General features: G+C 45.4%; 1 protein-coding gene across 2 annotated transcripts in view; it reads left to right on the top strand.

Annotated features, from left to right (window-relative positions):
• Positions 1 to 891: 891 nt before the first annotated feature.
• GATA4 (GATA binding protein 4) overlaps positions 892 to 15,086 on the top strand; it is a 48,595-nt gene continuing 34,400 nt past the window's right edge. For both annotated transcript variants that reach the window (XM_036092347.2, XM_036092346.2), the window contains exon 1: positions 892 to 1,543. In XM_036092347.2, the coding sequence (XP_035948240.1) occupies positions 928 to 1,543 (616 nt within the window). In that variant the 5' untranslated portion in view covers positions 892 to 927. The remainder of the gene's footprint in view (positions 1,544 to 15,086) is intronic.

The following is a 15,086-nucleotide window of genomic DNA, read 5'->3' as shown; positions in this document are numbered from 1 at the left end:
TCCCAGGCACTTCGGAAACCCAAAACCCTTGACCTTAAAAAATACTGTGACAAGAATATGCTTGAAAAATAAGGTAAAATTAAAGTCCTTCCTGACAAGCAATACAAAATAATAATAATAATAATAATAATAATAATAATAATAATAATAATAATGACCTCGGTCACAACCAGTAATTACATGTCCAATAACCGTGAAGCCCCATGTCCCTAGAGCTGCCCTCCGTAGGCTTCCCTGGAGCAGCCCCCGGCCTCCGCAAAACCAAGACCGCAGCTTCCTTCGGAAGCGCACGGCTTCCAAAGCTGGGAGCCGAGGGTGACGATTTCTTGGGTTAGCAGTTCGAGAGAAGCAACCGCAAGCATAGCGAGTGTGCTCTGAATGCTCCTGATGAACTTCCCCTTTTTGTCGTTCCTCATTTAGGTAGGACCGCAGCAAGGAGGAAAGGAGGAAAAGAGCCAACCGGACCCTCCGCATTGGAACCAGCCTACCGCACCCAGCGCCGGAGTCTGCAGGTGTCCTGAAGACCGTGCGCAGCGACGGCCGCCGGCGTGACCCGAAGGCCAGTGCCCCACACAGGCGCCCAGGCACTACCCCGCCTCTTCTGCCACTCGTGGGTGCTCAGGACCTCTAGGCCTGGGGGTAGACTCAGCCCCTCCTCCAGCACCTCCAGGAAGAACCAAAAATTCAATTTGGGATTTTCCTATAAACAAGAGCCTAGAGTCTTTTTTGCTCGATGCTGGATTTAATACGTATATATTTTTGAGAGATTTTTTTTTTTTTTTACTTTTGATTTTTGATCTTCGTTTCTGTGACAGGCTCTCACCTGTACATTATTATTATTTTTTCTACTATTATTTTCTGTCCCTGCATTGCGCCTTGACTCGCACGTGGGAGAGAGGACTCAGAAGCTGAGAGCTCGCGGGGGCGATGTACCAGAGCCTGGCCATGGCGGCCAACCACGGCCCCCCTCCCGGGGCCTACGAGGCCGGCGGCCCTGGCGCCTTCATGCACAGCGCGGGCGCTGCGTCCTCGCCAGTCTACGTGCCCACGCCGCGGGTGCCCTCCTCTGTGCTGGGCCTGTCTTATCTCCAGGGCGGAGGCGGGGGCGCCGCGTCCGGAGCCACCTCCGGCGGCAGCTCCGGTGGGGCCCCGTCGGGTGCCGGGCCCGGAACCCAGCAGGGCAGCCCGGGCTGGAGCCAGGCGGGAGCCGAGGGAGCCGCCTACACCCCCCCGCCTGTGTCGCCGCGCTTCTCCTTCCCGGGAACCACTGGGTCCCTGGCAGCCGCCGCCGCCGCCGCCGCGGCCCGGGAAGCCGCGGCCTATAGCAGTAGTGGCGCAGCGGCGGGTGCGGGCCTGACGGGCCGCGAGCAGTACGGGCGTGCGGGCTTCGCAGGCTCCTACTCCAGCCCCTACCCAGCCTACATGGCCGACGTGGGCGCGTCCTGGGCCGCGGCCGCCGCCGCCTCCGCCGGTCCCTTCGACAGCCCGGTCCTGCACAGCCTGCCCGGCAGGGCCAACCCCGCTGCCCGACACCCCAATCTCGGTGAGTACTGAGCGCAAGCACCCGGGCCGGCTGGGTATCGGAACAGGCTGTCCTGAGCACTGTTTGGGGCATTTAATTTTTCACAAGTGTGTGTGTAGGGTGGCGGGTGGTGGGGAAGGGGCAGGACGCGCGAGTTTCCAAGGAAAGCAAACTGGAAGACCGAAGCTGGCGGCGCCGAACGATGGCGGCGGTGAAGGTCACAGCCCCAAAGAGCCCAGATTCTGTTAAGCGAGGGCGAGCCTGCTTTCGGGATGCTTTTCTCAAAGAGAGAGGACTAAGGGGTGGCAGGGTCTGAGTGTGCCCTCATTAAGCCCCAGACGTCGGGTGTGTCTGAGCCCGCCATGCCCATCTGTAGGTGACCGCGGGAGGCTGACAGGCTCACTGGAGAGCTGGGAGGAGCAGCCCCGGGAGCCCTTGGTGGACAGCGTTAGCGATCGCGGGGTTTCTGCTCCCATTTCCTCTCGGCCCTCCCTTGGAGTCCTCAGCAGGGAACTGATTACATTGGCTAGGGCCCAAGATCTTCTGGGCCATTTGGCGGCCCAGTTGGAGGATCCTTCGCAGTGGCAGATGATTCTCCTGTCGGGATTTCACACCTGGTACAAAGGAGGGACTGGAGCAGTGGAGATGGGTTGAACTGGGGCTGGCACCCTGTGGGTGCCTGGGGGCCAGAGCGCATTGCGCACTGCGCGGGTCTGCGGCGGCGCATGTGCGGGGTGTATTGAGAGCGCACGCCTGGTCAGCGTCCGGGGACACCGGAACCCCAAAGGGGCTTCTCTATATTACCTGATTTAAATGGAGACTTTGCAGCAGCTTCCATAAGTTGAGCGTCCTCTTGTCTGTAGGTCTGAGGTTAGAAATAACAATCGTAATGGGCACAGTTTAATATTTCCTGTGAATGACAGACCTGGGAACGCCGGCAAACGTGTGCTCTCTTGCTCCGATTTACAGATTGAACAGAATGAACTCTGAAAAAGGGTCTGGTTGCTTTGGGCTGGCAAAGTAAGGGAAGTGGCAATCACTAGTTCAAAATGCAAACGACCTGTGGCCTTGTGGAATTTCAGGAAGGGACAGGATCGGGTTTGGTTGGAGATGACTTTTGCTGGGGAGGGGAAGCCCAGACCTGAGAAACAAAGTTAACATTTATTGACTACCTACTAAGTGCTAAATCCTTTCACATTTGTTCTCACTTTGAAGAGTAAAGCCTGTCCCTCCCAGGTTTCCAGTCTTAGGCTGGCTCTGAGAAGGGTCCCGGCTTTGAAGAGCTTTTAAATCATCCTCTGACCCTGGGTGGCCAGGGAAGGTCCCCAGGGGGGTCCAGCCAAATACACATCCCAGGTAAACTGATTAACCGTGGAAGTGGCGCCGGGGCTGGGTCTGTGGCTCCTAGTTTCCCCCTCCCCTTCTCAGGGGAGCCAGACGGCACCCCCCCGGGGGGGAGGAGCAACTGGCTCCGGAGCCCTTCGGAGGGCCTGAGCCAGATAGCTCACTTGAAGCATCTCCATACAATGGCAGCTGGGGGTGGGTGTGTTGGGGGGGGGGGCGCGGTGCGGCGCTTTGGCTCTGCATTCTCAGAACTCTCCGTTGTCTCTGGAACACTCTCTCTGGAACTTACGTTTTAAAATAGGGAGAAATGGTCCCCAGAGTTCCACTTCTTTTAACTTGTGGTGGGAGTGGAAAGGTTGCTTCTAACCCCTATAACTTGGAATGAGAATTTGGTGTTGGATTAGGAGAAAAAAAGTTCAAAGTCCAAAAATGGAGGCTATGCTTTTCTGGTCTTCAGAGTTACAACCACAACAATGTTAAAAAAATTAAAAAAAGATACTGTATGAATGCACACAGTATTTAAATTCTAAAATGTAACCCGTACCACTTAGGAGGGTGCTGGAGTAAGTAACGTTTCCCAAATTTCAGGGTCAACAAATGACAAGCTGACCTCCAAGGAGCACCTCCTTGCTGAGAAGTGTGGCCTGTCTTCCCAGTACTCTGCTCTGTTCCACTAGTTCAGGAAGTCCCACCTGAAAACAGCCCTTGGGTCTGGCCTAGCAGCTGGATTATCTCCTCTATACATAGCCAAGTGTGTTAAATGGTCTTCAGGAAACTTCCATGTTATCTTTGTGAGAGAACATGAGGCATGTGGAACTTGCTGGCATTCATATCTTCAGCATGTTCTGCAGGTGGCACTTACCTAAAAGCAAGTTCATTTAAAAGCAGTGCATGTAAATAAATATATATATATTTTATCTGTTCCTCCTATCATACGGACCCTCCTGTAAATGCCTGCTAGTTTATCAAGGACCAACACTGGCATATTGGCTGATGCTGAGTGATAGAAGCATGATGACAAGTGATTACTGATTCCATGATATTTATTGAGAGCCGCTGTATGACAGGCGAATGTTCATTCAATTCCAGGTACCCCTGTGATCTTGGGCAAGTTACTTACCTCTCAGTCTCCCCTCTCTTTCTGTAAAATGGGACAATCCTAACTCCTTTTAGTGTTGTCTTATATTAGACAAATATCAGGCAGTGTTTGTGAAGTAGTTGGTTTTGGCCCCTCATAAAAGATGGCTCTTTTGTTAAGCAGCTACTCACTATCACGTAGAGTGACTTGTTTTCCTGATTTTCTCAGGACTGAGGGGTTTCCCAGGACTTGGGGTTTTTAGTGCTAAACCTAGGGCAGTCCCCAATACACAGGGATGGTTGGTGACCCTAAACAGACATGAAAATGGGTAAATGATCCTGTAGCATGCTGCAGTAATGAGCTAAGAGCAAAGGAGAGAAGACAGAAGTGGTTCTTTCTTCTGTCTAGGAATCTGGAAGTCTTCACCTAAGTGGTGTCATCTGTATTTGGTCTGGAAGGATAAGTAGGAGTTTGCCAGGAAAAGCACAGAACCTGCAATTAAAAAAAAAAAAAAGGAAAGGAAAAGAAAATTAAACCCTCATTTGCCATCACATTTTGTAGTACCATGAAATGATACAACACAGCTTGGCTTTTGCGTAAATAATGTATTTACAGCCATAGGTAAAACCACACAGACTAATTCACTCTTCACCTCAGAAACTAGTTTCAATTTCAATGAGGAGAAATAAGGGAACAGCTTTATTTTTTTATGAAGTATTAACTGCCTCGTTTTTAACAATAGTTAATATCTTGCCAGAGTTCTTATGTTGGTTATTGGAAAAGACGAAAATCAAAGTAATAAAAGCTAACAAGGGCCTCTGTAAAGCCGTGCACTTAGGTTGGAAGGAGTTATTCTGCCTTGACCGCAATGTATATGAACTTCAGCTCATTCCAAGTTCAATATGAGCCTGACCCTGAAACAACCATTGACATCATTAATTGGGCTGCATTAATGGAATTATGTGACCTTACTGAGGGCAGGTACAGAGTCTTACTCATATTTAAGTGCCAGGCACATGCTGGGCACTTGGCAAATATTTGAGTAGAGATCTAGGAGGCAGTTGCCACAGTACTCTGCCCAGGTCAAAAATACACACAGTGGCTGCTTCAGAGGCCCATTGAGGAGTCCTGGGGAAGAGGGAGCAGGGTGGGAGAGGGTTCTGGAACCCTTGAGAAACCACTGAAGCTGTTTTAGGTTGGAGAAGTTACAGGGTGTCTGAGAAAGAGAGAGAGAGAGAGAATGACTGTGTAAAAATACCTGATGGGGTGCCTGGGAGGCTCAGTAGGTTAAGCGTCTGACTTTTGTTTTCGGCTCAGATCATGATCTCAGGGTCATGAGATTGAGCCCTGTGTCTAGCTCTGGGCTCAGCAGGGAGCCTGCTGGAAATTCTCTCTCCTTCTGCCCCTCCTCTCTCTCTCTGTCCTTCTGCCCTTCCCCCCCGCCAATAAATAAATCTTAAAAAAATAATAATAATCTGAAAGGCAAAAGCCTATGTCCTTTTAACATTGTGTTGCTCCAGGTGAGCGAACATTAGGTTTGACACGAACACTTTCTCACACATGATTGTGGTTGTTGAAATGGAATATGGAATATGACTTCTCTTAATAATAACCCCCTGGGCACTGATAGTGCTTAAGGAGATGGTGGGTTGCCATCTGCCCGTGGAGCTGGGCAGGGAATTCTTGCATTTCAAGGGCTAGAGCCCATGTTTGTATGCACGTGAGATAGCTAGAGCAAGGTAAGAGAGCTGTGTCTCCTCATGAAGGAACCAATCAGGGTGGTTACACAGGTATATCAGTTTGTCAGAACTCATGGAAATGCACTATTAAAACAGGAGTATTTGATTGTATGTACGTTATACCACAATAAAGCTGATTTTTGTATTAATTAATGCTTGCAAATACTTAAAGCAGAAAAGGAAACCGTGGAAATTATGTGTAAATATGCCATGAAGGAAATAGTTTTGTAGCAGATGTTACTGGAAAAGTGAAGAAAATATGCTTTATTATGAAATAACAATTCTTTGGGGTAATAGAGAAACAAGCAGTTAAAATGCTGTCAAAGGATCTCAAATTTTTAAAATCATTTTAAGGGTTGATTTAAAAAAATAACACGGTGAAACACGTGCATCACCCAGTGTCAGCCAGGTGGTTTCTTTAAAAGCTTTGCTTCATTCGTGGGGTCATGAGAGTTTGTTTACGGTACAGGTCAATGGAAAACTCTCTCAAGTGTTTTCTGGATCTTTGGGGGAACTGCTTATCAATGAAGCCGGTTTCTTTCAGAGCCAGTTCATTTATATAGGGAACTTTGCGAGATCAACTCTGAAGTAGCTTGTTTGGCTAGAGAATGATTTGTCAGTCTCTGAGAAAACCGAAGTTGTTTGACTTTCCGGTTACCACCCTGAGCAGGTCAGTCAGAGCTGGGGCTGGTCTGTGCTGCTAGATTGAGAACCAATTAAGTGAGGAAGGTGTGTGCGGGCTGGCCAGGGGTGTGTCACTGCTTCCAGTGAGATCTGTCACCTGCCCAATTGTGTCCCACCAAAAGGTCAGGCCACATTTGCTAGGTACTTTCGAAGCACTCAGGTAGAATGATGCACAGGAGACAGTTTTAGATAACACTTTCTTCTGTATCCCTTCCCATTTTTTTTTTTTTTTTAACTTAAATGAGCTAAGAAAACAAACATACTCTGAGGCGTGGGGAAACAGGAACTCTGATACCTGTGGGTGGGAGTGTAAATTGAAGAGCCCTTGGTGATATCCAACAAATTATAAAGTAGCTACTCTTGACCCAGAAATTTAACTTCTAGGAATTTAAATGCAAATACACTGGCACAGTTGTAGCCCTGTTTATAATAACGAAAATTGGGAAAAACCCAGGGGCGCCTGGGTGGCTCAGTCGTTAAGCGTCTGCCTTCGGCTCAGGTCATGATCCCAGGGTCCTGGGATCGAGCCCCGCATCGGGCTCTCTGCTCAGCGGGAAGCCTGCTTCTCCCTCTCTCATTCCCCTGCTTGTGTTCCCTCTCTCGCTGTCTCTCTCTCTGTCAAATAAATAAATAAAATCTAAATGTTTATTATCAGGGAACTGTTTGTATACATATCGGACATACAAACAATAGATAGCATGTAGGCTTAAAAAATTAGGAAATTCATTATGTGATGGTATAGAGTCCTCTCCAAAGATATTTATAAGTACAGGATATGTATATTGCATGTTACTTGTGTAAATAAAAAAGAAGAAGGGCAGGGGCGCCTGGGTGGCTCATTCAGTTAAGGGTCCGACTCTTGATCTCAGCTCAGTTCTTGATCTCAGGGTCCTGAGTTCAAGCCCTGTGTTGGGCTCTGTGCTGGGCGTGGAGCCTACTTAAAAAAAAGAGAGAGAGAGAGAAGAAGAGTATATGCATTTGAAAATATTTAATTTATCTCTGGAAATACAAGGAATTTGTAATGTCGATTGCCCATGGGGAGGATAACTAGGGAGATGAAGAATAAGGGTGGGAAAGCACTTTTACCACATATGCCTTGGAAACTTTTGATTTTTTTTTAAGTTTTTTTTTTTTTTTTTAATCTAGAGAGAGAGCGAGCAGGGGAAGAGGCAGAGGGAGAGAGAATCTCAAGCAGACTCTGGGCAGAGCACGGAGCCCGATGCGGGGCTCCATTCCGTGGCGCCATTCCGTGGCCCTGAGCATGACCTGAGCCGAAACCAAGAGTCAGATGCCCAACCAACTACGCCACCCAGGCGCCCCTGTGGAACCTTTTGAATTTGTAACCAACTTAACCATTTTTTATTTTTATTTTTTTTAAGATTATTTATTTATTTATTTTAGAGAAAGAGCGCGCGCGCATGAGAGAGAGAGAGAGAGAGCACAAGCAGTGGAGAGGGAGAAGAGGCCCCCCCCACCCCCCAGCAAGGAGCCCAATGTGGGGCTCGATCCCAAGACCCTGGGATCATGACCTGAGCTGAAGGCAGCCGCTTATCCGACTGAGCCATCCAGGCATCCCTTAACCATTTTTTAAGTCACTTCTATGCTTCTTTATTAGCACATTAAATAATAAAATACTTTTAAAATATAGGGAGGTTAAAAAAATATAGGGAGGTTAAAGTTAAGTTTTATTTGATTTTATTCTTTACCATCTTAGCCATTTTTAGGTGTACAGTTCAGTCGTGTTAAATATATTCACATCATTGTGAAACAGGTTGTCAGAACTTTTCATTTTGCAAAACTGAAACTCTATACCAATTAAACAACAGCTATATCCTCCTCCCCAGCCCGTGGTAACTGCCATTTTAATTTCTGTCTCTGTGAATCGGACTATTGTAGGTACCTCATGTAAGTGAAATCATATAGTATTCATCTTTTCGTGACTGGCTTATTTCACTTAGGATAATGTCCTCAAGGTTCATCCATGTTGTAACATGTCATATGATTTCCTTCCTTTCTAACACTGAATAATATTCCATTGTATGTATATATCACATTTTTTAAATCCATTCATCCATCACGAACACTTGAGTTGTTTCCACCTCTTGTGAATAATGCTGCTGGGAACATTGGTGTGCAAAGGGAACCTTTTGAATTCTGAACCATGTGAATATATTACCAATTTAAAAAAAACATACTAAACATATTACCAATTTAAAAAAAACATACTAAACCAATTAAGTTATCAAAGAGACATACAGCATTCATGAATTAACTTCCTGAGAGTCTCTCGCCCTCTTTTTGTTTAAAACAGGGTTCTATATTTAGAGTTATAGATGCACAGAAAAAGTACTTTGTAGTACAGATTGTTTATTGAATTTAGCTTTTGGTTTTTGCTTATCCAACAGGAGATTGCTTTACCGAGGGGACAAAAAACTCTTATCCTACGCTCAGTAATGTCTATTGGTAGCAAATCTCAGCAAATGTCAAGTTACTGGCATTGGAGGCACATAGATGGGTGCCCTTTCCTGGTGTGGCAGTTCTCCCTGAGGTTATACTGGGGTGAGAGCCAGAAAACCACTAAGGCAGTGATAGGATGATCTTAGAAAAACAAATTACCTTCCCCCAAGGCAAGTCTTTTAACCAATTCTTTTCAGCCTGTCCTTTTTTTTAAAGGTTTTATTTATTTATTTGAGAGAGAGAGAGTACGAGCACGAGCAGCAGGGGAGAGGGAGAAGCAGGCTCTCCATTGAGCAGGGAGCCCAATGCAGGACTTGATCCCAGGACACTGGGATCAGGACCTGAGCCGAAGGCTGATGCTTAACCCACTGAGCCACCCAGACGCCCCCTGAGCCTGTCCTTTTAAGGCAATTGAGTTGTAGGGAATATAGAGCTGAAGCCGGCTGCAAATGTTGCCGCTTTTGTTTGCATAGGAAGGAGGAAGGACTGCCAGGAAGGACTGCCGGTTCTTTCATTGCCTTGCTCTAGAGGGCAATTCTTGGAGGCCCCTGGATGCTGCTGCTTTAAGAACTTGACCTAGCCTTTTTGACTTTTGGAAGTATTTGTCCGCTGGTGACTCTTTTGATCTGCAAATCCTGAATAAGGTGCAGGTGATAAGGCCCTCTCATGGTTTGGGAATGGGTATCACTCTGTTCTATTGACTTTCTATGGTCCATGACATGGCGTCATGTAACACAGTCCATGAAGGCTTATTTAAACATTTTATTGGCTATCTATAGAGCTATTTTCTTTGTCTCCTTCTAAAGCAAGTAGGGAAGATAATATGGGTGGGGCTATAATAGGAATAACCTCTGATCTGTTTTAATTTGTGCAAAATAAATTTACAAGTTTGGATACATTCATGTTTGGAAACTAGCTAACAACTCTTTAGGGACAGGAGCTTCTATCTTGTGCTATATATGTGTCTGTATCTTGCTCTCTATAATGCAATTTATATATAGTAAGTTGGATCCTTTATCAAGGGTCAATGGGGAAGTTGTCAGGTGATAGGGACTTTTAAGTCCTTTTTTTTTTTTAAAGATTTTATTTATTTGACAGAGAGAGACACAGCGAGAGAGGGAACACAAGCAGGGGGAGTGGGAAAGGGAGAAGCAGGCTTCCCGCAGAGCAGGGAGCCCGATGTGGGGCTGGATCCCAGGACCCTGGGATCATGACCTGAGCCGAAGGCGGACGCTTAACCACTGAGCCACCCAGGCGCCCAAGGGACTTTTAAGTCCTTCTTGAGAGGCAGAAATGTTCTACATTTTGCAGGAGACATAACTGATCCTCAGAAAGATTAAGTAGTCTGCCCAAGTTCCCAGTGGTAGTAAGCAACAGCTCTGGCTTAGAACGCAGGGAAGCCCAATTTCTGGGACTCACATGCTTTCCTTTCATTTACCTCCTTTTGCATTTGCCAACCTTAAGATGAGGGCGCTTATCCCTTCAGTACCATAAGGTGCATGGTGGTTGAAAGACTCAAACTTTAGGATTTTTTTTTAAAAGACTATTTACTTGAGAGAGAGCACACGAGAGAACATGGGGGAGAGGCAAAAGGAGAGGGAGAAGCAGACACCCTGCTGAGCAGGGAGCCTGCCGCTGGCTTGATCCCAGGACCCCAGGGACCATGACCTGAGCTGAAGGCAGATGCTTCACTGACTGAGCCACCAGGGGCCCCTCAAACTTTAGGATTTTCTATTACTTGGTCTCCGCCAATGTAGTTTTTCCTCTGTGTTCCTGCTTCCTACCAATGCTTCTCCAGGTACCCTATTTTCTCTAGTGGCCTTCCATCTCATTCTGATTCTGCCCACCCTACACTTGGGGAGTATGACGTTAGGAATCCCTGCCTTACTTCAACTTCCTTTTCAGCCTCCAGATTCTGCTGTGCGGCAAATTAAAGAGAGATTTCCCAGAATTCAGACCCTCCAAGCTAGAGGATTCTCTCATTCTGGGGGGGATTGCTGGCTGCAAAAGAAGGACAAAAACATACGGCTCTATCAAAAATCCTTTTCCTCAAAGAAACCTAGAACCAGCTTTTCTGTATTCCCTTTCCTCTGAAGATTCAGATATATCTGAGGGGAGAAAAGCACTGTAGTAGTTATGGTTTTAATGAAGATGAGAATAGGGGTATGGATGAGGACAGTGACTGAGCCCCATGGAGTTGAGCTGAGCTGAACACAGAAGCCATCGGTGGAAGCTTTCTTGTTTCTGGCAGGGGGCCTATGGTTTTATCTATTACTGCTCTGTAATCAGAATTGAGCCAGGATATTCAAGCCTCTTATCTGAATGAAGGGAATTTGGTTTTCTGGCCTTCAGCATTTTGCAGAAGTCCCAAAATTGACTTCATGACTCTAAGTATCTTTTTTTTCACCAAGGGAGGAATATAATCCAGACAGGTAAGCCATTCCATACGTTTAAAGTCATCGAAAAGCCTCTGCGAGTGGAATGTTGAGGCTGTGTTTCACTTTGCGTTGAATAGTCATAGATATGCTTTATTTTGGAGGATGAGAAATCAAGGAGATACCACCACAATATGGTAGATTATTAAACCATAGGCTTTGGGATTCCTTAATTACAGATCTTAAAATGGAATTTGATTCTTAAATTATTTTTGTAGTCTTCCCTTTTTCCTCCCGGTTTAAAGCTCCATTTTTACTTCTAGAAATCCAGTCAAACTTTATCACCTCTATTCAGAATTGATCAATAGCAACTGGTGAGCAGGTTAATTATAATCGCAGAATAAACGCTGAAGTCTCAAAGTTCACCACTTTTGCAATGTTTCCAAACCCCTCGGGGACGGTGCCAAGAGACTCTCATTGACCCATTCAGAGCAGGTGTGGGAGTTTGAACCAGGGGCAGACAATCGGATCTGATTCAAGACAACTCAATTTGGTTTCTTATCTGCAGCTTTTCCTATCTTACGATGTCTGTCATTTCAGATAAAAAAGTTCAGTCAATTGAGCTGGGAAATGGTAAGTTACGTGTTCTTCTGATAAAAGTTTTCAGAGTTGTTGTTTTATCAGATTGGGTTGAAATTGTATGTTTCTGTCAAGGTCTGCAACGACCTTTTCAGATATTTTATCAGGTATTAGGTGGGGAAACCTTTTTTTTTTTTTTTCGTTCTCTCTTCGACCTAGCAAAGAATGACCTGACTTCCAAGATCATAAATCAAACCAGGTAAAGAGAGGCAATAATACAAGTTACCCCTCGAAATTGACTAGGTGGGGGGAAAACAAACAACAAATAAAACCTTTCCCTAGCACATAGAAAGAACTTAACTTGACCCTAAATAAAGAATGTGGTTCTTACAAAGTACACACTTAATAGGAAAATACTGCTTATTCAAAAAAAGAAAATGTTTTTCAGGTCAAAAATGGCTTCAGAAAAGCAAATAGTTTTTTTTTTTTTCAAATAGTATCAGTAACACTTAATTGTCCTTCTTTTATTAAACTCCATGCATGTTTAATATGGAAAAATAAAAAACTCATACACATCAGCACACAAATAGTTGGTAATCTTACCACCCAAAGATAACCACCGTTAGGCATTAATCCTTGACTTCTTGGTTACCATACATATACAGGCATGTGTATATGTATATATTTAAACAGTCATAAAAGTTACTGTTTAGTTATTTCAGCACTGAAGAAAGTTTTTAAAGATCAGTGACCCAGACTGGCTCCTGAAGTCAGATCCCTTAAGCAGAGCAAAGATGGGAAATTGGCAGAAAGAACTGTCAATAATACATAGCCAATCAAATGGGAGAGTTGTGTGTAAAAACTTAGTTTTTCCATCTTCTAGTTTATTGTGTATATAGCCAATTTAAAGCTGGAACATATGTATATGTTTTAGGTGGTTCCCCCTTGAAGAGAGGTGACCAGTTGCAAGATGTGTTGATTTGTGAGGCTCTGATTTGCTGTGAACCGTGAGCTGTAGCTTTCAACCCACTTTTTAGAAAGGGAAGTCAGTGAGGTGAAGGCCCATCAGTCTGGCACTGAGGGTCCCTAGGACCCTGTCCTGTGCCCTCCAAATTTCCTGCTGCATGACTTTGGACAGCTTACCATGCCTCTCTTGGCTCCAGTGCCAACATTTGTAAGGTTCCGATATCAGTCCAGGAGCAGAAATGGTTAAGAAGGGGAAGGGCTGCTCTAGGGCCCTTTGGGGTATTTAAAATCCAGGGTATTATACTTCCCCCAGGATAATAGTTCATGCTGGCTTTGTCTTTCCTCATACCAGAACTATCCTATAACTTGTAACCTTCCTGAGCTTGCCTGGGCATCAAACTCAAATTCGTGCAGTCTCAGTAATGTCGGTTTCCATGGCCACCTGCCTCATTTGAGGCAACAGTATCTGTGAAATTTGGGGTTTGATGGGCAGTTTTATTTTTTATTAGACATAATAAAATATTTAACTCCTAAAATGTAAGAACAACTTTTGGAAACCATGGGTTAAGTTACCTCAGAGTTGGTCTCAGTTTATTGTTCCTTTGGTTTTGCTCTTCTATTATTACTAAACCCATTCGGCGTCTGAGTTTCTAGGAGCCCATGGAGATCCATAGAGGGTAGAGCTCCATTCCAACCACCAGATCCAGACACGTCATTTGTTTTGTCAGCCAACCACCAGCCAACAGATATTTTTGCCTGTCTCCTGTGAGCTGGGCACTTGTTAGTTTTGGGAGATCAAAAATGAGCAAGATGGCCCTCTATCCCAGCAGCTTACAGCGTGGGAGGGGAGATAAAGAGTGAACGTGCCCTCCTGGTGCAGGGAGGGTGGTAGCAGGGTAAGTCTGGGTTCCTTGGGAGCCATTAGTATACTTACACTGGCCCTGCCACCCCAGACCAGGCTTCCTGGCAGAGGGGACCCCTGTGTTGTGTCCGCAAGGCAATGACTGCCTCCCCTCTGTATTTCTGCACCCACTCCCAATTAGAGAAGGAAGTCTGATGGAAAGGAGGGGCTGCATGCTAGAAGGATGTTTTGGAGGAGTTACGCATATGTGCATTAGCAGTAGGGCACACAGTAGGGCTGTGTGGTTTGTGTCTAGGCTGAGGTGGAAAGAAGGGGCAAAATTCCAGGCCAACCCTAGTTCCCAAACCAGCTCCCTGCCCTGGGAAGAAGAGGGGCCTGGTTAATCCAGGAGGCGGGGTCCCACCCTCTTTTGTAATCCCACCCACTCCTGGTACTGTCTCTGGAGGTGAGGAGGGTGCCAGGAGTGGCCTCAATTAGGAATATAGATAATTACGGGGAAAAATACTGTTTATGCATCACTAGACCCCATAGGATAGATTAACCAGAGCATCTACCTCCCAGGAAGTTTCAAGGTGAAGATAAAGATTTGAAGTTCAATTCTCTTCATCCCCTAGCTTCAACAAATAGCAACTGGTGGCAAGCTGTATTTCATCTATATGCCCCCCTTCCTCCATACTATGTTATTTTGAAGGAAATTCCAGACAACTTATCATTTCATCTATAAATACTTCTGTATGAAAAGATATAAGGACACTTAAAAAAATATATAGCCCCAATGCCCGCATCACCCTGATTTGAATTAACTATCACTCCTTAATATCATTAAGTGTCCAGTCAGTGTTCAAATTTTCTACTTGTCTAAATTTCTTAGATTATTTGTCCAAATCAGGTCCATATGTTGCCTCTATTGATGTGTCTCTCAAGTTTCTTTTATTTATTTATTATTTTTATTTTTATTTTATTGTTTTTAAAGATTTTATTTATTTATTTGACAGAGAGAGAGAGAGCACAAGTAGGTAGAGAGGCAGGCAGAGGGAGAGGGAGAAGCAGGCTCTGCGCTGAGCAGGGAGCCCGATGTGGGACTCGATCCCAGGACCCCAGGATCATGACCTGAGCCGAAGGCAGCCGCTTAACCGACTGAGCCACCCAGGTGCCCCTCAAGTTTCTTTTAATCTGTAGGCTCTCCTTTCACCCTTTCTTCTTTTTCTTGCAATGTATTTGCTAAAGAAATTAGGCTTTTCCTGTAGATTTTTCCTACTCTACAGCCTCGATTTTGTTGATTGCATTTCCTTCATGACATTTAACATATTCCTCTGTCCTCCTGTTTTTTCATGTAAATCTGTAATTGGAAAAATACACTTGATCACATTCAGCAATCATTGATGGACATTGCCTAGATCCATTATTCCATTAGGGGTTGCAAATGGTGATATTCTAATGCACTCATTTATTAGCTGAAATACATCCGTAACAATAAAAA

Source organism: Halichoerus grypus, chromosome 3, assembly GCF_964656455.1.
Source record: "Halichoerus grypus chromosome 3, mHalGry1.hap1.1, whole genome shotgun sequence".
NCBI lineage: Eukaryota > Metazoa > Chordata > Mammalia > Carnivora > Phocidae > Halichoerus > Halichoerus grypus.
Note: the sequence above shows the minus strand (reverse complement) of the source record. Positions and strands in the feature narration are given on the sequence as shown.